Genomic DNA, 21965 nt, shown 5'->3' with positions numbered 1-21965 from the left:
CTTGCTTATGAGTGTTACAACGGTTTGTAAAACTTTACTATGCCAGCGTTACACAGTTAGGCGTTGGTTTTAGGATCCAGGAATGCAAATGGCGCATCACCTTGCCCCGTACAACACCTCAACAGCCAGACGAGCCCAATGGGCCCCTGTAAATAATTCTGTACTAAAACAGGTGTCCAAGTTATTTATGGACATCTTACTTTAGTCAAGGGGAAGGAGAGAGAGAGAGAGAGAGAGAGAGAGAAACATGGACAGACAGTAGCAGCAATGCTGGACATAGAAAAGAAGAAACAGAGGGGTCAGAAGGGGAGGCCAGGGGAGGCCATTGGCGGGGAGAGGGCACTTGCGCCAGGTTAACCACCTGACAGAGGTAATCCTAGGCCATAAGAGAGACTGCAGTCACATAAATGACAGTCTCACTGCCTGGGCTGGTGTTCCTTTAATGCAGGCCTATGTCAGTAAGAGGAGAACAGATCCTCTGGGAGCCATTCCTCTCTGCCTGTGTAACGCTGCTTATTAGGACAAAGCGTCACAGATGCTAAGGCCAGTCCTTCTGAGCCCTGGCCGCTGAGTTCTTTAAGACTTCAGGTCCACAAAACGGAAAGTTTTAAATACCAATAAGAAAACTAGATTAAATGCAAAGCACACGTGCTACTGATTTTCCAGCACGTGCTGTATAAATAACAAGATGCAAACAGGTTGTTCATGTTGTTGCTTTGCATGCATGGAAATGTGGTGACAACGTAATCCAACCCTCTGAATAAAATCCACATAGCGATCATATTCCACCCGACCCGCGCGGGAAAGGTGACACACGTGAACGGGATGCGTGCCTTTGCTTTTTCCTCCATGTGCAAGGCCACGCGTTGCTTTTCCTAAAAGGCTGCCAATTACAAATGGCAATGTGCATCACTATTAGTTTGGGGCAGCACTTCAATGGCTCAGAAGGCCCTCACTGTTTCATCTTAGAACTCCTAGCCCATTTCCATTCATTGTGCTTGCTGTACTCTAAAGTGTATATAATTATCAGAAACATTAACAGCCTAATGGATTTATTTAATTGCATAAAAAAAGAAAAAAAGAAAAGTTCCTTTTTATACATCAACAGAGCTCCGTCATGGGAGATTCGCTTGAGTGAGTGCAGTTCGTTTAGCCCCGCCCCACCACAAGGCTGTGATTGGGCGGTTGAAGGAATTTAATTTTGGCACCCTTAATTCCTGTTAAGAACACAGGGCCTCAAACACAGAAGGAAACAATAGCATGCATTGTGTTCCGAGTGTGTCTTGTGTGTCCTTGAAACAACTACATGGGTTATGTTTCATACTAGCCCCCCTAAACACTTTAGCTAAAAACATGCATGAAACATGTTACGGGCATGACAAATGTGCATTTTTTCACTTAATTTCAACGAGTTTGCTTCTCTATGCTGTTTTTTTTTCTTTAGCAGTTGTAATGTTCCATTAGTGAAATGAGAGTGAAAGAACCAAAGGGGAGAGAGAGAGAGAGAGAGAGAGAGAGAGAGAGAGAGAGAGAGAGAGAGAGAGAGAGAGGGAGAGAGAGCGCGCATTAAGCTAAAGAAATAACTGGATAAACACGTGTGTGTGTGTGCATGCACACGTGTGCCTGTGCACACACGTACTGTATTTTTCAGCGTGTATTCCGAGGTGATGTTATCGAGCTCTTCGATGGTAAAGGTCGAAAGGTCCAGGCTGCACCCCTGACACTCTTCAACATTCCACTGGTGATAATACTCCTGATTGGCTGGAAAGGAAAAAAACCAAAAACACATCCATGCAAAATCACTGCTTTTAGTCTTCAGTCAGTCAGTTACGATTGTACAGGTGCCTGCCTCAGGCAAAGACTTAATGAAGTACTAAAAACCAGTCCACATCCTCTACAACTCAAGAATGCAATTTTACACAAGAACTCCCCCCCCCGGTTTTTCTCTCCCAAACAGACACACACAGCCCTCACCACGGACTTGTTTGACGCAGCTGAGGGCGTATCTGAGAGCGCTGAGGGTGCTGGACCGCCCCTTGCTCTTCCTGTCGGCGGGCAGACGGATCTTCAGTTCTTTGAGCGCGCGCATCAGCTCTTTGTGCGTGCGCACGCGGGCCGACTGGTCACTGCTGCAGCCGCTGGTGGACGGCGGGTCCTGCTCGGAGCCGGTGCTCAACAGACTGTAGGCCAACGAGCTACTGGGGGGGGAGGGACTCTGGGAATTTGAGCTGAGGGACAGAGGGACAGACGAAGAGTGCAAAAAGAGGACAATGAGAAACTGACAGTTAAACTTTTTCCACTTTTTTTCTGCATGTCTTTGGTCAACAGATGATCTGAGCAACATTTTTATATCATTTCGATATCGTCTTGATATCAGCGCCACCACATAATACTCCGTGCCATATGACTATATGACTTCGCTCTTGTTCCCATGGCGTTCTCTTTTCTGTCCCTCACCTTTTGTTGCTCTCTGTGGTCTCCAGCATCATGCCAGAGTCTTTGCCGTTCTGGCTGGAGGAGCTCTGGTAGCTCCGCATGGACTGCCGTCCCCGGGAGCTGGTCTCACGCTCCATCCCTCCCTCGCTCTCCCTCTCCCCAGAGTCATTGCCGCTCGACAGTGCGTCCATGTCGTCTGAATTAGGGCCGCGGTTACTGCACGAGGAGCCCGTTGGCCCTGACTCCACCCCCAGGGACGATCCCGTCCTGCCGTTGGCTGGATTGGATGAGGTGGAGCTGCCACTGGTGCTGGGTGAGTTGGTCTGTGGCCCCGCCTCGTCTTCAGCCCCTCCTACTCCCCGCCGAGTGGCATTGCTGGGGGCGGAGTCTGAGTTGTCATCACTCATAGTGCAGACTTACTGGTTGCCTTTGACAAGCCTCAACTTTTCTTTTTTAAAAATGTACAGCTCAACAGATATTTACTAGGACGGACTGCGTAAAGTGCATCATTTTTGCTGCGAGCCTTTTTCATTGGTTGGCTTCATTACTTCTGGAGACTGCTGGACTGCTGGAGCATACACTGTCACGAGTTCCTCAGAAAGTGCTCAAAAAGCGAATGGGTGGTGCGATCATAGCCTCCAACGCTCTTGGCTGAGGTAGCCCAGCGGCGAGACGACACTTTTATTTCAGCTAAAGGTAAATATGTCGTTAACTTCGGAAACAGTGGAGTGCGAGAAACACTGGGGGAGGACTGAGGCTTATGAAACCGTCTTGGCTGGAGTCATGCGGCCAGATGGATGCGAGCTGAGCGTGAGCGTGTGAGAGTGCGAGAGTGAGAAAGCAGCATCTGAAACCCCCCAGCACTCCCTGCTTAGGATCTGTCCATTCCTCCCCTCCTTCTTCCTGCTTGCTGTCTGCAGTGTTGACTTCCTCACTCCACAAGCCACCTGCAAAGAGAGAAAAGGGGGAGAAAATAAAAGTGTGCATAACATATTTCTTATACTTTAATAAGACTGTATAAACACTTTGCTGTTTTACAAAGTGGTCATAAACTCTAGCTGACTGGGTTCAGTCACATGGGATCCAAAAGGTCTAAACAATCACTGCAGCAAATGACTGATAGATCTGATCTTTTCCAATAACTCTAAAGAGGTCAAAACGCTAACTGCATGCATACTCGTGCTGACACACAAACAAATATGCGTCATCATTGTCTCACACCCTTTTGAACCCTAATGACTTTTCCTGGACTCCTTGGTTTCATGCAGTATTCTATTATGAGAACGGGAATTAGACCTCTTTTCACTCTGCGTCCTCCTACTTCTTCCCTTATGAGGTGTCCGTACATGTTAACTGTTTGAGAGCTTCTCTTTCGGTGGCTCATTATGAGTGGGTACCAGAGTGCCCTTGAACACAGTAAAGAAACAGGCCCTGTAAGGCCTCGCAGTGCTCAGGGTCGTTGGCGATATAAGAAACAGACTGAAGGACCTTCTTATTTGGCTGCACGTCTCTGAATTTCTTTGAGTAACAAAGCAACCATTTTAATGATGAAGACTCACCGCTGTTAATTGTCTTGAAATGTAAACAAGAGATCATCATCATCATCATCCAATATTATCCGTAAAGAACCTTTGAGTTTTTATACTTGAACCTGCTCAACGATTGATCACTGACCTCCTATAACCAGTGGGCAGAGCTCTTAAGCTTAGATGATTTCTGCACAGGTCCCTGAACTATCCCATCAAGCACATGGCTTCATCCCTAAGGGAGCTGCATCATTCCTTAAGCTCTGTGAGGGACGGTACGGGGGCCGCAGTCCTGACTTCCTCTCAGCTCTTCTGCGGTTTTGCACCACGCTGTAGGAACACTGGTGACTTCTCTGTGATCCAAAGCCAGTTTTAAGATCGCTTTGTTAAACAGTCGTCTTACTCAGATGCACCCACCACCTTTCTTGAAAGGATTTTGACTATATGGGACGCCCTTCCACAGAGGTTGGACAATGCAGGGTTTTTTTCCCATCAGATTATAGGATCATGGGATAATTCAAACTGAACAGGCCTCTGGTGCATAAGACCACGACAAGTTTTTAACTATGAAACGTCAAGAGTCATCAGTGTGCTTCATATCCATAACCATTTCTGGTGCAGAATTTGACGCCTTATGAACACTGAAACAGGGTCATCTGCGAGAGTGCAACACAGCCCATATAGGAGGAAACCCTAATATATCTCGCCTGATGCCATTACTACTGACTAAATGAATGTTCCGCATGAAGACAAGATGGAAAATAACTAATCACTTTGTCTTATGATTCCAGCCAAACATACTATCTGCAAGCGGGAGTCCTCAGCTGTTTCACTCAAGACTCACAGAGGGAGGAGAAAGTTCTTGGACATCTCTCGCTCTGAGATCCTGATGAAAATATGTCATTCCTGAACATTTACTATGGAAAGAGGGAGGGGAGGAGGGAGGCGTGTTGGGAAGGGCCAGGGGCCGTTGGATCTGACAGCTGCTACACACATGTCTGGGGGGGGGGGGGGGGGGTTGCCTGGTAGCAGAGACGTCTGTGTTCTTAGCGCCTTCTGGCTGGAGCAGGGCTGACCCGTTCTAATATTCATGCAAGCGTGGGCATCCTTCTAAGTGCTGGAGAACACTTGCAGCCACCAGTCTGTAGCAGCTCACGGACCCTTACACAAGCAGGGCAAGAAACCGACACCCTCTGGAGTCTGGCGGGAGAGCTGTGAAGTCAAACAATGACCACCAGATTCTTGAGGAGTGTCAACTGTTACACAGCACGCATCCGGAGTGTCTAACACATGTCCCCGCCTACACACACTGGCACACTGTCAAAATCACATCAAATCCTCAGATGCTATTGGCACATTAGCATAGCACTATAGTAGTCAAACACTGCACTGTGCATTAGTTACAGCATCTTTCCACTGGTACAGTATGTCAGTCTACAGTGTGAATACACCTATTCCATTCTTTAGACTCACACTGCTATAATATCGTTTGTATATGACTAGGGTTAGGATTAATTGTGGTAAGGCTGCATCAGCCTAAAACTATTAAAACTATTAAATGACACATGAATAAAGCACACAGATGTTGCTGAGTCTTTTCACTAGTGGATAATATTAAAAAACACTGTAGTATTAATTTTGGAAAACATTTCCAGATTGAAATATAAATTTTACAGTAAAACCCTCCATATGCTAACACAAGCATGATAAAAGTCTTAAAAAAAGAAAAAAAGAACGAGAGAGCGCGCGCGTGTGAGTGTGAGAGAGAGTGAGAGAGAGCTATTGACTAGAGCTATTGAATTAATTTGTGACGGTGACGCAGAATCGCTTTAAGAGGGAAAAAACAAACCAGCTACCAAAACAAGAATGCTTAACTGTGCAAAAATGTTCAAAAGATATGCAGTAATTCAGCAAGTTAGTGAACTGCTTTGAAGAAATACACACCTGCCTCGAGTCACGATGTCGTGATGCTGTTCTCGCAGCGAGTAACGTGAGTAAGAGCATCATTAACTACACGCCCAAAGCACAATGCATCTACAGTGTCTTCGTTTCAAAGACACGCAGAGCGATTAAAACATTAATTTCACAGACCGAGTCGGCCGGTAGCCTACACGTAGTGCACGAGGCGTTCGAGGACAGCGCGGTGTCGGCTAGTGCAAAAATATCCTGTCCTTATACAAATAATTCAAACAGTCCTGCACAGCAGAAAGCAAACAAACAAAAAACGCAGAAAAAGCTTAAACCTAAACAAACCAAGCACAAACAGCGACATCACCCTGATGAAACGACTTACATGCGAGTACCGATGACAGACCGGAATAAAACGGAAAAATGTAACACGGCATGCAGGTAGGTTTTGACAGACTATTCACGAGAGGTGTGCACCAGAACGATAAACGAACAAACAAACAAAAACAAACCAAACAAACAAACCCGGGTACCGTCTCAGCCACCACCTCACGACAGCGCTCGGCACGCCTGACGTGAGGACACGCATCCAAAAGCGACGGCGCCTCCGCGCGAGGACACACCTATTGCATAAAAGCCGTTCCGCGGCGCGCGCGCTGATTGGCTGCTCCCTGCACGCTCCCTCCGCCTCCGTCGCGTTCTGTAAACACACAACGCACGTGTCCGCGGCGATGATTTCGTCTAGGCGCAGCTCGACGCCTAGAAAACGACCGACCGATATGAGCGAGTAGGGCAACTGCTCTCCGACCCATCTTTTTCGCTCGCTCTGTCTGAAACTGGCGTTTTGTGCAATAAGAACAGTTTCAAGGCAACGCGGGGTGAATTAGGAATGAAGCCTCTGCAGAAGACATCTTATAAACACCCCCACCGCCTCAGATTACATTTACCGTGCAGTAGTGTATGGTGCGCACCGAAAAGCTCCTTGCTCTCTCTCTCTCTCTTTCTACCAGTGGATAAAGAATCGTGAATCACACAGCCTCTGTGAGAAGCAAGGTGTGTTATTTAAGATTCAGTTTGGCCTGAGGCAAATACTCTTGCAGACACTCTACTGAGTAATAATTAAAGATCCATTCACTCACAACAATAATACTTTTAATTTGTATAACTCCTTCAAACTCAAGGTTGCTTTTACAGGTAAAGTGTTCTGGACTCTGGGTGCCATGACACTACAGAGTCTGACGGACCTCAAAAATCCAGTACCAGAAGGCAAATTGGAGAACGGTAATGGATCTGAACCGGATTAGTTGGGCTATAGTACGTAAAGCTTTGAAATTAGGGAGCACGCGAAAGTCCAAGATTAAGGGTGAAGTGCTGTGAGTAAGATCTCCTGGAGTTTTGTAACGCAGTGTTAGATTTAGTACTACCATAAACTGGGGCATCATCAGTGTAACACTAAAAAAACCAAGACCATGGAGGTGGACGAATGGGCCAAGGGGGAGCATGTATGTTATTAAAGGGATAGGACCAAGAACGTAACCTCTCTAGCATTCCTTGAATAATACGGGAAGAAAATGATTTACATTACCTAGGTGGAATAAAAAAGGCTGCCCATGAGTGAGGCATGTTGTGGATCAAGTTCGGCCTCAATCTGCAACACCAGCTCAGGAAAGACGGACCAGTATGCTATAGTTTGTGTGATTCCTCGTAGGAAAAGCAAAACTAAAGCTGCACCAGCATCAACAGAAAGACAGAGTTCATCAATAACCTTTAACAGAAATGCCACAGGCCTGTATAGTGGGTCCTAGAAATTATGTTGAGATAGAGGAGTTTGTAGTTGTGTTGCAACCACTCATTCCAATAACTTCGGTAGGAAAGGGACATTCGATATTGGTAGTGATCAGCAGTGGATGCATCAGGACCAACTTTCTTGAGGACAGGCATAATAGCAGCAGTTTGAAGTACAAGTAGGACAGAGCCAGAGACTAAAGGCATATTTATTAGATGGGAGATAAGATTAGAGATGTTTCGTACACAGGGCTCCGAGAAAGTAGGTGGACCCGGGACCAAACCTAGAGGGGGCACTGGATTTTATGATTAGACAGAAAGAGGTGCAAATAAAGTGAATCTCATCAACAGATACTCAGAAACTTTTGGAAGGGTTTTTCTGTGAGAGACACTGTCAAGAGACTCAGGAACTGGTGGAAGGTCTTACTGAACTAGGCCATAAAGAAGTGTATACAGTCCTGCTGGGAACAGATGAGTCATGGTGTTGGATGTGTTAATTTATGTCATAAATAGGCTTGGGGATTTCTGATACCCTTCATTGTTACAGAGGCACTACAAACAAAGGACACATTACAGTGTAGATTACAGACTGGACAAAATGCAGATTACCGGCTGGATAGTGAGGCAAGATTCCCTGTAATCCTGCTAAGATGGTTTTCATCACTTGGAACTCAGAGAGAAGCCATGAGTAGTGAGTGGCTGGGACTTTTTTTGACCTCCATTGCTGGCTAATAACTTTATTACAAGTAGCACAGTACTATTTTAATGTATCTATTTTTGCTTTTTACAGTAACAGTAATAACACTATATGATTATCATATGGCAACAAATCACTCATCAAAAATAGTGCACAGTAACATTTTCTGTATGATGGAGAAATAATTCCATACATGGGCTTGTTGGATATCTGATTAAACAATATACTTTTCCTTGCATCTGAAAAGAGATCGTTGATAATGTATGTTCATGTGTATTTGGTGTTTTCAATTGGGGCTAACAGAAAGGAAATGGCACCATTATAGTGGGAAAGCGTGTCATCAGGACAAGAAATGTCAGAAAATGTTGAAGGCGGCTGGAACCTGTAGAGTGAGGAAAAGTCAGAAGATTGCCAGTTGGGATTTTATGGAAGAAAAATGTTGTCTTATGAGGCTTATGAATTTCAAAAACCCTTGTGGTTGTCGTGACAGATACAAAGTAAGGAAACAGACAGTTAAAAGAACAGAGGATCATACCACATCTAATGGTGTATCCCTAAATTCATAAACAGCATACCAGAACAGAAAAGACATGATGGCTACAGTTTTCTTAATAGTTTTGGCTGATACATTTGTGGGTTCTTAAAACAGAGGATTAACATTTTTGGGCACATTTTTTAAATCTCTGTAAAAAATTAAATAACCATATATAGTAAAGAGAGCTGAATAATATGTATTCCTGTGAATTAAGAAATCACACTAGAAAGCATTCTTTGTAGAAAAGCTAGCCTTACCTTTTACAAAGGTGATTTAAAGGTACTCACAGAACATGTCATTTCTGTAATGATGGTACTGCTCAAAACCACAATTCCAAACTCAGAACCTAAATAAACGATGTTTAAGATAACTGACTTGTTTAGAAAATATCCACATTACATGATGTTTAAAAGTATACAAGCATTCAGAGAAGGCTCCACGTTGGTTCACTTATTGCTATTTTGTCCAATGCAAAACTAAATACCTCTGTCTCATTCTTAAGGGACTTTTTCTGTTTACGTCAAAAGCATTCCCCTAATTATTTCATGTTCACTGGCCTTGCTTGTTAAAGAAAGTGACTTATCCTTAAAATTGAATGAGGGTCTGGCAGCATATTCATTTGAAGGATCGCTAATGAGATTGTTATCCATGGGATACCACATGATGAATGCATCTGCCCCTGAAAAACATATGTTCCTGACTTGAACTGCCTCCACATAAATGTGCACCTCTAGCTTGCCCTCGGCATAAAACAATAAGTGAAAGATTTGGAGGAAAATCTCTTACAGCAATTTTTCTGACCGATATCTCAATTGCAATTTAGGTTGCGATTATGTTGTACAAGTCTCAAGCCCTAAGAATATTCACTTAATATCAAAGAACCACCAAGCAGAACTGCAAACCTCGCTGGTTCTTGCATTAAATGAACCACCTGCTACCACTGTTAATTTAAACAACTGAACTATTACTACACTGTTACATTCCCTGCATTGGCTTCATGTAGTTGGTCACAGCACATTTCAGACCCCGACACTTGCTTGCAAAGCTGAAAGTTCACCTCTTCCCTCCTACTTAAAAGCATTTGTCTCACTCGGCACCATATTTTGCACTCTCCATGCATCTAGTACATCACAGGAGACAGGGAAGGCATGCCTTAAGACTCTTCAGTATGAGCACCCAGATGGTGGAATGACCTCCTACTACTACTTTAGTCAGCAAGAAGACTAAAGACACACCTGTTCACTTGAATGATCCACAGCCACTTCAAAGCGCTTAAATAATCAAATATCCTTCCATTTCTTCTCTATATACTGCCCCCCCCCCCGCCCCCCCCCCCCCCCCCAAAAAAAAAACAACAACCCCAAAACCTTCTTGTATGAAACTTCTTTGGGAATACCCTGGCAGGGTTCTAACTTTGCGGTATTCTTTGACACAGGCATAGTTATACGTTGCTCTGGTCAAGAGCATCTGCTAAATGCTGTAAATGTATATGTATTGCAACTCAGAACAACTACGTAACAACTACAACAACATAAGGCAATAAAAGATCTTGTAAATTTTAAGAAATTTGGAATGTCTTAATAGAACTGACGCTCTTGCAAATAATTTTTTTCCCCCCTAGATCGCAATTTCAGTTTGAAATTGATCATTTGCACAACCTTTGCTATGGATATCCTCAACTGTAGAGGGCAGTCTCTTAGCAAATGGGAAGTGAACAAAATTAGTTGTAATATAACATAACTGCAGGGAGTGTGTGAAACAAAAACACACACTTTGTTAGTTCCCTCAGTTAACAAATGGGAAAAATGGTGCTGCAATGGTTACTTATGACTAATCTCCATAATTATCTGATATATGTATAAGCGAGTTCAGTTAGGCCATCAGAAAGGTCGCAGTTGATTGCCTTCAAAAGACATTTTACACCTCTGTGGGGACTGTGATATTCTAACGTTCTGGAGCGTTCATCCTCAAGACAGAATGAGTCAGAGCTCCAATTCACATGATTAACCTCCACAATCACAGCTCTATTGAGGATGGACTTTTGATTTGTATGCAGTTACAGGGTGATTATACCCTTTACTCTCCGCTTATTCGGGGATTTTCTGCTCTGCTCCTTCTATGCACCATTAGCTGCACTCATCTGGGGCATAAACAAAAACTGTAATGGGGTCAGTAGTAAAATGATAGCTGGGCAACATGTCTGGTGTGACTCAGTGAATCTGGCCATACTTGCTCAGTAGTTCTGGAGGTAACAGCAAATATGTTTTTCTGTGAGACTGCAAAAAAAAAAAAAAACCCTTTTCATTCAACATTGTCATTTTTTAGAGCCTATGTCGAATCCATATATTCAACTACACGCACACACACACACACACACACACACACACACACACACACACACACACACACAACAAAACAAAGGATTCCATCTTAATTAAAAAATATACATGTGAATAGAAGATTATTCACTTGGGAGTTGCTTTCTTTTGCTCCCAGTCTATTATGACAAACCCAAAAATGCGCCGGGCAAATGCCTAGCAAAATACCTATTAAAGTGAAACAATACACTGCTAATCACAACTGGTAGGCCAAGAGAATTACTGTCTTCATTTCTTAGAACTGTTTTGAAAAGCCATCTTAATATAATAAAGCCAAAGCATTTTTATACGGTCTGTTAAAGAGAATTCAGAAATAAACTTGCTTGAATAGGCTGATTGATCTCCATCCTTAAATGCAGTCTAAGCATAGTCTTTTGGCATAAGCAGACTTTAAACTTTAAAAGTGCAGATGTACCTGAATGTGCACCTGTATCTCCTGCAGAAGAGAAGTGACCACGTAACATTGTACTTACACCTCATAAGTATGTAAAGGTGTTGAGCACATATCCAACACGCCACAACATGACCTCAAGTGCAGAATCACTGTAACCTTTCATTCTTTGGCCATTTGTCTCACTATAGTTTACTATTGTGATCATGCAGCTGAGAGTGAAATATTACACCTATCGAAGGAGTGAGCATTGAACTACCCTGTCCTGCACATCAGTTGCACATTCATCATTCAAACGCTCAGCTCTGTTCACAAAGAAGCCACGTCATGGGCTGACATGCTTTGTTTGACTAGGTCGCTGCCAACACAACTGCTTCTGGCAAGATGACGCTCAACAAATCTAGTCCGAAATATAAGGTTTAGCTTTAAGCTGCTTTCTTATTATATGCAATGCATTATTCGAGCACGGCTTCATCATTTCTGCATTCTGCCTAAACAGGTTCTTGTTGACTACATACTTGTGGGTTTTTTTTCACTCCCAGCTGGATCTGGTCCACCTGGGAGAGCTATACATGTGTTGCTGGCAAATAATAAACACAATCCTAACACCCAGTCAGAATTAATTCCAGTTCTTGCGTTGTATATTTAAAAGAAACACATGCACTGTAAACACTACTGCCTGTGCTGAGTATTGATCGCTTCTTGTGTAATCCATCTCCCGAAAGTGTAATTATTCCTGCGAATCGTGTCTAACTGCACACACCTAAGTATAATCTCCACTGGCCTATGCTACAGGCGCTAAAAACACGCAAGCTAAAATTGCCCAATGTCTTATTTTACACGTATCATACAGAGCTTAGGCCATGAACTGTTCAGGCATATTTCTCCGTTTTCTTTGAAAACCGCGCCATACCACCAGCTGGAAGGCACAAGCAAACGTGCGGAAAAGAGGGCATGTTGCGCAACATACGATTCCTGTCCTAATTTACAAACTCAATACAATATAAATAAGCGTTTTAAGTTGACAAACAAACAAACAAACAAACAAACAGGGAGGTAAAACAGATGAGCTGATTTACTGGCATTGGGTTAATCGCATCCACCGTTGCTACCATTTTGGTTTGCGAAGCATTTACACACAGCTGGATTCTTAAAACAGTATTTTTCAATTACATTCATTTGTGGCATAAGCATATAAACACACCGACATCTCTACAATAACGAGGACGAACGAATAGCCGTTTATGCATCTTAGGCACAGCACCAGGGGCAGAGGCGTTGCCTATCTATGCGCCACTGTCATACCGATCCTTGCGTTAACCTAGCTCTTTAAATGACAACACTAAACAACAAACTTCAGGCGACCGAGGAAAAGCATAACTGTATAAGACTAAAACGGCAACGCTACGTTAAAATTAGTCAAGCGCCCCGAAGAACCGGCCTTACCTTCCCAGACGGTCAGTGCTTTAGTCTTTAAACGCTCAGACAGAAAGTCGCTGTCCTCTACTTTTTCCTAGGTGTTAGTATAAGTGTCCAAAACGTCCCGATTTGAACTTGGTTTTCCCGCAGCTCCAGCGTCGAGGTCGCGTTGCTATTGTGTGGCACAGCGCTCGCTCCCCCCATGCCACCACACACGCAGGAGTACACGTGCTTTCGAATCTCTCCTCGAGCGACTCTCAGACGCGCTTCCCATTGGGCTCCTGCGCTCGCGAAGCCAGCCTATTCGCGCGCAAGCTCTCGCTCATTGGTTGGCGACGGAGGCGCTCGGCGCACGGGTCTCGGCTGTCACGTTGCAGCTTGCCTGCCTCACGGAATACGTATTAAGCGCAATGTCTGTCCGGTGGTCCACGTAGTCGCGATATTTGCGCCGTTGCGTATACGATGCAAAGGACGACGGTGAAAGGTTTTGTAATCTGTAAATGGGGTGGGGATTGTTGAGTGATTGATTTTATAAAGGAAACAGCATTTCTAAAGTGGCATATTTCTCCATTTATATGTTACGTAATTAACGTCATGACAAACACCGAAAAATAAGACCGATTTCAATCAGTCGTGTATAATTATAATGATGGATAATGATAATGTTTTCAACCAGCTTTAACACAGCTAATACTGCAACTTTACGGGCAGCAAAAGGATCTGTGCATGCACAATACTGAAACTTTACGGTAGCGAAAGAACCCGTGCATGCACAGGTCCTCGTGCTTCAGTAGCAAGTATTCGGTGACGTAAACAAGCCGTTAGACGCTCACAAAGTCACGCGGATGATGGAGTGGTAAGACGCGCATGTGCACTGCTAAAGTCGTGAGCCTTCAAGAGGAACTGGATGACCCCAATGAGATCTGATAGATACGACATACAGATTTTATTCTAGGTTTTTATAATCACACAAAATACATACCCATTTGCCTGAAACAAACAAGCAACGACAAACCATTATATATATGTTTAACTTAAGGAAACGTGGCGCTACTTTGACGTTTCGCGAGGCATCTACGCCAAAAACGTTACAACACCACCATCTGCTGGTGCAATAGTGTAATTCACGACATCAAATTTAAGTTGTCGTGAGGTTTAATTTAGATGGTGAAGATTCAATATATTGAAATCAACCTGTGTGGTCTTCGATTTTTTTTTTTCTTACAACAAATCAAATCCACATGCAGACGTCCTTTTCACACACCATACATTTCAAATCAGATTTCCACCATCCACCCCGTTGCTTTAATCAGACTGAACCTATTTGTTAGCAATCTAGGATTGACAACCGAACAGAATTTTGTATCCATTTCCTCGCGTGCCTCATCTTGTCACGGCGCCTTGTTCTGAAACGGGGCTCCTCAGTCGTGCCCAGCGGCTCTCCCACACCTCTCCTCTGCGCCCCAGGCTGCGGGCGAGTAAGGGCCGCTTCGCCACAGAGGAGGGCAGGGTCCAGCGCCAGGCGGCCAGCACGTGGAAGGCCTGCAGGGCGAGGCTGTCCGGGCACGGAGGCACGCCAGCTGGACGGCCGAGCGGTGCAGGCGGAGATGCGTGGCCAGCAGGGCGGCGTCCTCCTCAGACAGCTCACCACAGGGGGCAAGGGTGAGTGAGAGTGTGAGAGAGAGAAAAGTACATGTTTGCACTTTACTTACTTGCTCGATCGTGCTGTAAGACTTTTGTACTCAATGGTCATGGCACAATTTTCACATTCTACAAAACAAGATAAGAAAAATCTAGCCAGCACCAGCCATTTTGCAGTATCTCATTGAAACTGTGGAATGCATTGTCAGGGTCACTTGGCTCAAGGGAAACACTGTAAGCAGACTAAACACACCGAATCAGACTAAATAAACGACAATAGTTTGAGATATTTCTTCATAAAGACAATGTTAAAGTTCTGCAGAATATGCTGTCTCCGCTGCACCCTTCATACTTTGGTTCCTCATTCACATGCATGTTTATGAACCTAAGAAACCTAAAGCAATTTCACCTTTGGAAGAGTGAGCGACAGCTTGCAGACAGGTTCCTCCGAGCTGTAATCTTCAGATATGACTGCTCTGTCTCCTCTCCACACGAGCTGATGTCTGGGGACCCTGAATAGGACGGCTGTGCCTTTATAATGAGGTGAGCTGTAGTTTCCAAAGGGGTCCAGCTCTTCTAGCTGGAGATAGAGAGTGTTTCTCCTCTGGTTGTGAAACGTGATGGTGTGAGGCACTCTGTCCTGGTCTCCTGCTCAAACATGTGAGGCACGCACACGTGCGCACACACACACACACACACACACACACAAATGCACACGCAACTGAACACATTTCTATAATTGTAGAGTATATTCACCTCATAGTAATTACACATTACACATTAACCTTAATGGGCTCTAAATGGTCTTGACTTTGTGACCGTCTGACAAGCATGACGTGTGCTAAAGTGACGCTATAATCGATCTTTTCTCAGATCATGTTGCCATGCCATTACAAAGTGACGTCTGCTCTGTCAGCCGAGGGCACATGCTCTCGTACAGCCCTCGCACACCAGCCTGTTTCCTTTCCCTTAGACCAAGCGTGTTGGGTACCTGTGCTGGTTGTGTTCCCACTGAATCTGAGCAGCAGCTGCTCCCCCTCCCTCATGGAGATTCCGGGAGAGGGCTCAGGAGGCCCGCAGTAACCCTGGGCCTGGACTTCTGCCATCCTGCAGCCTTGCCAGCACCACCTTGCCTGGGTCCTGTCGCCTCATATGGAGGACTACGGTAACCTCACGCATCTTCACTGACTCCTCCAGCTCTTTAGCAAAGAGAGACAAGTAGGGAGGTCTTGTGGAGGAGAGCAGATGAAGGACTACCAAACTGGGGGGGGGGGGGGTAGAATGGATTAAGGAAAAAGAAGGTTCAACACATCACAAATGTTAACATCTTACAGTGCAAGATGGAGGTAAGATATCTCACAGTCCATTGCATGTGAAAACGCATTCAGTACATTCAATACATACCGCTCATAGTTCTCCATGACCTCAAATGAGACCAGGCTATTTTGCAGGTTCCTCACGCTGACTTTATCTAGTACATTCCACTGCTCATCTCTCCAACGCAGTACAGCCAGCTGCTCTTTAGCCAACTCTTTGGATGACTTCAGTGAAGCACTCCAAACCCTGATCAGGGAAAAAAAAATAGAGAAATACACAACTGTAATGTTACACAGAAATCCAGGGGACTAAGAAATAAACAACAATCATTTACATGACACTTTTAGCCAAAGTGACTTACAATTATGAATGAGTACAACTTGAGGGTTAAGGGCCTTGCTCAGGGGCCCAACTCGGCAGCAGTGGGGCTCGGACCAGCAACCTTCCGATTACAAGTCAAGTACCTTAACCACTGAGCTACCACTGCCAACACTTAAGTTTTTGCTATGTTCAGAATTGCCATCCCACTGTGGGAATACAGAGCTTAGGATTTTTAAAGTAAAATACTTTCAGCTCTTGAGCAACTAAGCAAAAGGCATTTTAAGACTCGCTGTATCCCTGAAATTCTTCTACCTGACCCGATGGGGCGAGAGGGTGATGGGCGTCAGGTGGGCACCCTCCTCGCCTGCCCTCCTCAGGGTTAGGGGGCAGAGGTAGGGTCAAAGGCTGTCTCGGGTTTAGGGTTGAAGGGTGACTCAGGTAAGGTAGGGGGCTGGTGTTGATGGACAGGTACGACTCATTCCTGCACTTCAGCGTGGAAAGGAGTGTTGTGGCTACTGGCTACACCTCACAAGTACAAAAGGGTTGAAAAGTTCATTGTTCATATAGCCGGAGAGTGATCCAGGAATTCAGTTTTTTTTTAATGGTTTTTAATGTTTTTAACCTCAAGGGAATCTTAAGTCAAAGCATTAACATTTACTTTTGGTCTTTGAAACTACCTTAACTTGGGCGACCACTGATGTGGTGAAAGATCCACGTAGGTAGTCCAAGCCTATTGTGGGGTCCATGCGAAGACCGAGAGACAGACCTCTCTTTGGGATGGTCAATATCTCCTTCTGCAAACGAAAGACCACCGCAAACACACCCAGAGTGTGCACCCGCACCACTACAAAAGAACCCTAAGACGAACACACAGACCGTACATGAAAACACACGGACACCACCCTGCACACACGTTAGCGCGTCTCACCTGATTTTAATGATTAGCTTTATTTATCCTTTGTGAATATGGCTAGAGAAAAATGGCCCCGCTGCCACAGACCCTGTGAACCCCATAGATGCCCTCCGTGGCGGCTGGTGTAACATAGCTGACCTGCTGCTCTCGGTCTACTACCTTCACTGTGGCCTCACGGTAGCGGCTGTGGCGGCACAGCCGAAAAGGCAAAGCTACGGTAAGTGGGAAGGGATGCGTGGTGCTGCTGGAAATCTCAATCCCGAGGACACTCGCAAGCTCCTCTGATCCGGACACCGTGAGAGAGCCGAGGCCGTCCGCCACTTTACAGGTGACGAGCTTTGCAAGGTGCAGTGGGGCGCTGGAGGACGTGCTGGACGGGTCCGGTAAACTAGGACAGAATAGGAGTTTCTCAAATTAATTTATTGATTACGTCACATAAATAGGTCTGTTGATACCACACAATGCCACATTGACTAACTAGAATTAGTAAGTTGGACAGATACATTTCTCGCAGTGTTTTTAATATTTGCAAGGGGAAATGTGAAAAATGTCATGTTAGTGGTGACCTTGGCAATCCAGGGAATTTTATTGAATAAGAACACTATACCATGAGTTATACAGAAATGGAAGGAAACTTCATCCCATGTAAAGTCTTATGGACTAAATTTAATAGCAAACAGCAGATTTGAATAAAACTTCGTCACATAAAATCGTGTACTTGTATTTGAAATATTGAAAGTGTAGAAATGACTGAAGCTGGTTTAACATCTGCCAGGCCGACACCCTCACGCACGGTGGCTTCCAAACCCTAAAGGAGGTCTTACCCAAGTGTGCTCCAGCTTATACCCTCTCCCCACCTCCATCGTCCTCTCCTGCCTGTGTGAGGGTCCCTGGGTATCATTTGTCGTTTCCGAATGTCTTCCTCTACCCACTTTTGCCTTTTCCTGTTTGTGACACAACCACGCTTTCGTTGCACATCCCCTCTGGGCTGTGTGGGCTCGGCTGTCCCTCTCGCGAAGCACAGCCGTCTGCCGTGGTGTTTGGGGCGCTTTGCAGTACACTGGGCTCCTGGTTCTCTGAGGGGGTGATGTTGGAGGGGTACTGCCCGCCACTCTGCTGAGGGGCGCAGAGGTCTTGACAAGGTGCTAATGGATGGACTAGTTTATCCCGAGGTGCAGCGGTGGTACGAATCTCCTCGCTAGCCTCTTCACTGTCTAGCCTGGCTCCAGAGAGAGCGGAGACGCCACCGTCAAGTTTGCTTTTTGACCGTAATCAGAGCGTTCTTGATGCTGTGCACGTCCTCCGGCAGATTTAGGACGGCATCAGTGATGTGAGCACGCTCGCGGAGACAAGGCTCTCTGGAGGCACCTGAAGAGAAATGCCACCGGGCTTTTCAGTCTGCCAAGCAGCTGAAATGAACAGAACCCAAGCGCACATAAAGGGGGTGAGCAGGAGACGCTCTCCTGAGTGTGACTTACCCACAGGCACTGCTCGAACCCTGCACTCCGTGAGCACACATGCTGCTGTTCTCAGCTCCTCTCTATTCGCATGCGGCATGCTCCACTCCCTAAAGAGCCAGAACAGCTTCTTAAGGACCCTTGCTGAATCTCCATGCCCAAAAGGGTGCACAGCAGACTGGGTAAGCGCCAGACCAGGCCCCCCGGCACCTCTGGATCTGTGTGAATGTAGCACTGCATGTAGCCTCTGGGTTATATTTCATACAAGGCTCAGGAGTTTATTCTCTGGGCATAATCCAAATGTGTCTGCTCCTACCAATCTGGATCAGGGGGGTTTGCTTCTACCAAGGTCAAATGACCACTGACCACAGTTGCTATTATCACATCTTAAGAATAAAAATACATCTGACTGTGGTTGTTTTTATTCTCTCTCTCTCTCTCTGATGCAGTTTGTGGGCTTGTGTCTGACTTTGTACAAACTTGGCAGTATTTATGAATCTGGCACAGTAAAAACGGGTGGCTATGGCAATAAGAGGGTCTGCCTGATGACAAAGGGGTGCTTAGCAACAGGCCCCTGAAGAAGAGTAATGTGTCTGCCTATGAATGGCCTCTGCTCTAATGGCCTGGACATTAGGAACCTTTCTTCTTCAGACATTTACATTCCTCTCTCTCTCTCTCTCTCTCTCTCTCTCTCTCTCTCACACCCACACACATGCACCGACATGTGTGCATTACTTACTTTTAAAAAAAAAGAAGCTATCTTTCCAAACAGGAAGTAAAACCTATAGCCCGGCGACACGTTGGGCTTCCATCTTTGTAGGCCACACCTATGAAATGTCTTGGCCTGCCATTCTCTCTTCCTGACTCCGTCTGCCATACTGACCTCCACCTCTAAACACCCGCTGATGCCCTCGACACAATCAGCTGCCCGATGGCTAATCTCTCGGGTGTCTGGAGTGCCGTAGCTGATGTGTCCAACAACTGATACCACGGGCAAATGTGTAGGTCTATATGTGGGCAGTAGTTTGGTGAATAGTTTGCAGGCCAGATAAAATGACCATGGCGAGGTTCCATCATGTTCTGTTATGTTGTGTATCATCTTAGTTATCCGGGTATTTTCAAATCAGAAAATAGGTGATAAAAGTTTTGCTCATAATGGCCATGCATGTGCATGCTTGTAGAGAATACAAACACACACACACACACACACATGCAATAAAGCATATGAATGATTTATGAAGCCTGAATGAAATTATCAATAAAAGTTGCTTACTGTCTTTGCACCTCACACCAGGTTCCTATTCTGTGGTGAACAACGTACCATTTTAATTACTGTCTCGACCATAATACAATGCAGTAGCTTTGGTGGAACCCTTGGGGGTTGGGGGCTTGTGAGATGAATGTAATTAGCTGAGCAACCTACATATGATCACCAGAACTGATGATGCCTGTTTTGTGCAGTTGCACGGTGATAATAGGCCAGAAACATCTGTTAAAAAAAAAAAAAATGACGTTAGGTTGCCGATTTATATCATAGGGAATGGGTGATAAGAAAATATTTCATGTTTGAAATTGAGACCTCTGGAGTTGAAGGCCTGTTTCACATTCCTAACTGAAGTAGGGTTCCTTAGGCACCTGGAATTCTGAGTGGGAACCCCATTTAAAGATGTTCAGTTCCCAGTCCCGGTCCTACCTGCAAAATACACATCTTGGCATTTTGGCTGCTGCCAGCAAACCTGACTGAGCATATTGGTGCAGAGCAACAGTGATTGCATCACTGCTATAGTTTGATAAGGAAAGTATCAACACTTGCCAACTACTTCTTGCATCAGTGATATACAGAATTTTCCTTGGTGGAAGAAAAGCTGAAACTTCTGTCTCAAAATTGAATGTCAATAAAAAAAAAAAAAAAGTGAGTATAATTCATGTATGAAGTTTTTCCAAAAGTCTCTGGAGATACCTGACATATTTCAGATAAACATTTTTAAATGACTGGTACTGCTAACTGCTAATTCACTTTATATTTTGAGCCTTATTTTAAATATACCAATTTTAATACATGTTTACTGTTTCAATGTTTTTGTTTCATTTGTATGTTTAATTTATGAACAAAGTCTTTATATCGATCGCATGGCATTTTAGAAACAAGGCCTAGGGAGCAAAAGCAAATCACATTACCAAAAAAAAGAAATCACGTTGTTATGGCGCCATCTTGTGGTCATCTTGTGGACACTGCAAAGAGGAAGGAATGTTTAGTAGGACTCATAAAACAAGCGACTTTTCAGGGTTACTTTAATCAGCTTATTTCAACAGAACTGTTACATAGAGCTATTCATTCATTAATTCATTCAATATAATGTATGTATACTTTTTGCGGAGTTGGTACGACTGGATTGTCTATATGAGAAATACATTATGCGGAGTCGGTACTCTGGCGGCTGTAATTTGACACGCAGGCGTACACATTCACGCTGTTTATTTTACTGTTAGAGGCCTGGCAAAAGACGAAGTTCTTGAACCTCCCGTTGAAGGCGTGGTGGACGAAACGTTGGCTTATGTGTAAGCTGCGGAATAGTTCGCCCACTCCGATGGCTGCTTCAGCGGTGAATAACCCAGACCCATACTGGTCCACTCTAACGTGCGTTAACAGCGTCTGGTGGCCGTGGCGTCGCGCCGCTCCGTAGGTCCAGGTAAGCGCGATTGTACAGGCGGTGGTGCCCGCGCATGTAGGCAGAGACGGGGGTCAGCACAACTGTAGTCGGGGGAAGGAACGAATGCAATATAACTGCACGCTCGGGTAAGTTTGCTTGCGAAACAGAAAATAAACGTGTAAATTGAAAAACCCACGCGGTCGAACTGTGGAGGTAAAGCCATCATTCCGAATGTGGTCTTTGCTTGGGTGAGTTAGTGAGTACAATTTTTGTTAAACTTTTAAAGCATCAATTGATTGAAAGCATCAATCAATGTGTTGTTTAGGGTCTCTGTAAAAACAAAACGATAACAAAGAAGAAACATCTGGTATTGTTTTGCAATCCGAAACGCCCCTTAAGCAAACTTTGAAACGCGAGCTAGGCTTTACGCTCGCTCACCTGTTGAACCTGAGGCGACGTCATTTTCTAGCCATCAAGAGTTCTGCACCGTGCCAAGATCTGCGCCGAAAGTATGAGTTATTACAGCAGAGCAAAGACTAGATTTGCTGGAATTGGCACGGCGCTTTATTTGCGTGCCACATGATTGAAAT

The 21965-nt window shown here is 44.9% G+C and overlaps 3 protein-coding genes across 5 annotated transcripts in view; 1 reads left to right on the top strand and 2 right to left on the bottom strand.

The window, feature by feature from the left end:
* per1b (period circadian clock 1b) overlaps positions 1-13310 on the bottom strand; it is a 22821-nt gene extending 9511 nt beyond the window's left edge. The window contains exons 1-4 of one of the 3 annotated variants that reach the window (XM_035519662.1): positions 13103-13310; positions 2458-3383; positions 1975-2228; positions 1640-1761 (exon numbers count right to left, since the gene is read on the bottom strand). In XM_035519662.1, the coding sequence (XP_035375555.1) occupies positions 1640-1761; positions 1975-2228; positions 2458-2843 (762 nt within the window). In that variant the 5' untranslated portion in view covers positions 2844-3383; positions 13103-13310. Of the gene's footprint in view, positions 1-1639; positions 1762-1974; positions 2229-2457; positions 3384-5906; positions 6449-13102 lie in introns of those variants that run through there. The other 2 variants (XM_035519663.1, XM_027003776.2) reach the window with 2 other exon arrangements.
* A 1148-nt stretch (positions 13311-14458) lies between these two features.
* Positions 14459-19005, bottom strand: dthd1 (death domain containing 1). Its single transcript, XM_035519977.1, is given in 12 exon segments — positions 14459-14640; positions 14643-14718; positions 15126-15364; positions 15708-15819; positions 15821-15977; positions 16121-16279; positions 16667-16728; positions 16730-16879; positions 17032-17211; positions 17355-17655; positions 18092-18635; positions 18746-19005. Coding segments are annotated over 11 exon segments (1695 nt in total). The 5' UTR covers positions 18169-18635; positions 18746-19005.
* Positions 19006-21235: 2230 nt separating this feature from the next.
* Positions 21236-21965, top strand: part of zmp:0000000660 (arf-GAP with Rho-GAP domain, ANK repeat and PH domain-containing protein 2) — a 60448-nt gene continuing 59718 nt past the window's right edge. Inside the window, exon 1 of the mRNA XM_035520093.1 lies at positions 21236-21414. The gene's annotated coding sequence lies outside the window, so the exon portion shown is untranslated. The remainder of the gene's footprint in view (positions 21415-21965) is intronic.

Source organism: Electrophorus electricus, chromosome 19 (assembly GCF_013358815.1).
Source record: "Electrophorus electricus isolate fEleEle1 chromosome 19, fEleEle1.pri, whole genome shotgun sequence".
NCBI lineage: Eukaryota > Metazoa > Chordata > Actinopteri > Gymnotiformes > Gymnotidae > Electrophorus > Electrophorus electricus.
The sequence above is the reverse complement of the archived record's forward strand: the minus strand, read 5'-3'. Positions and strand labels throughout refer to the sequence as shown.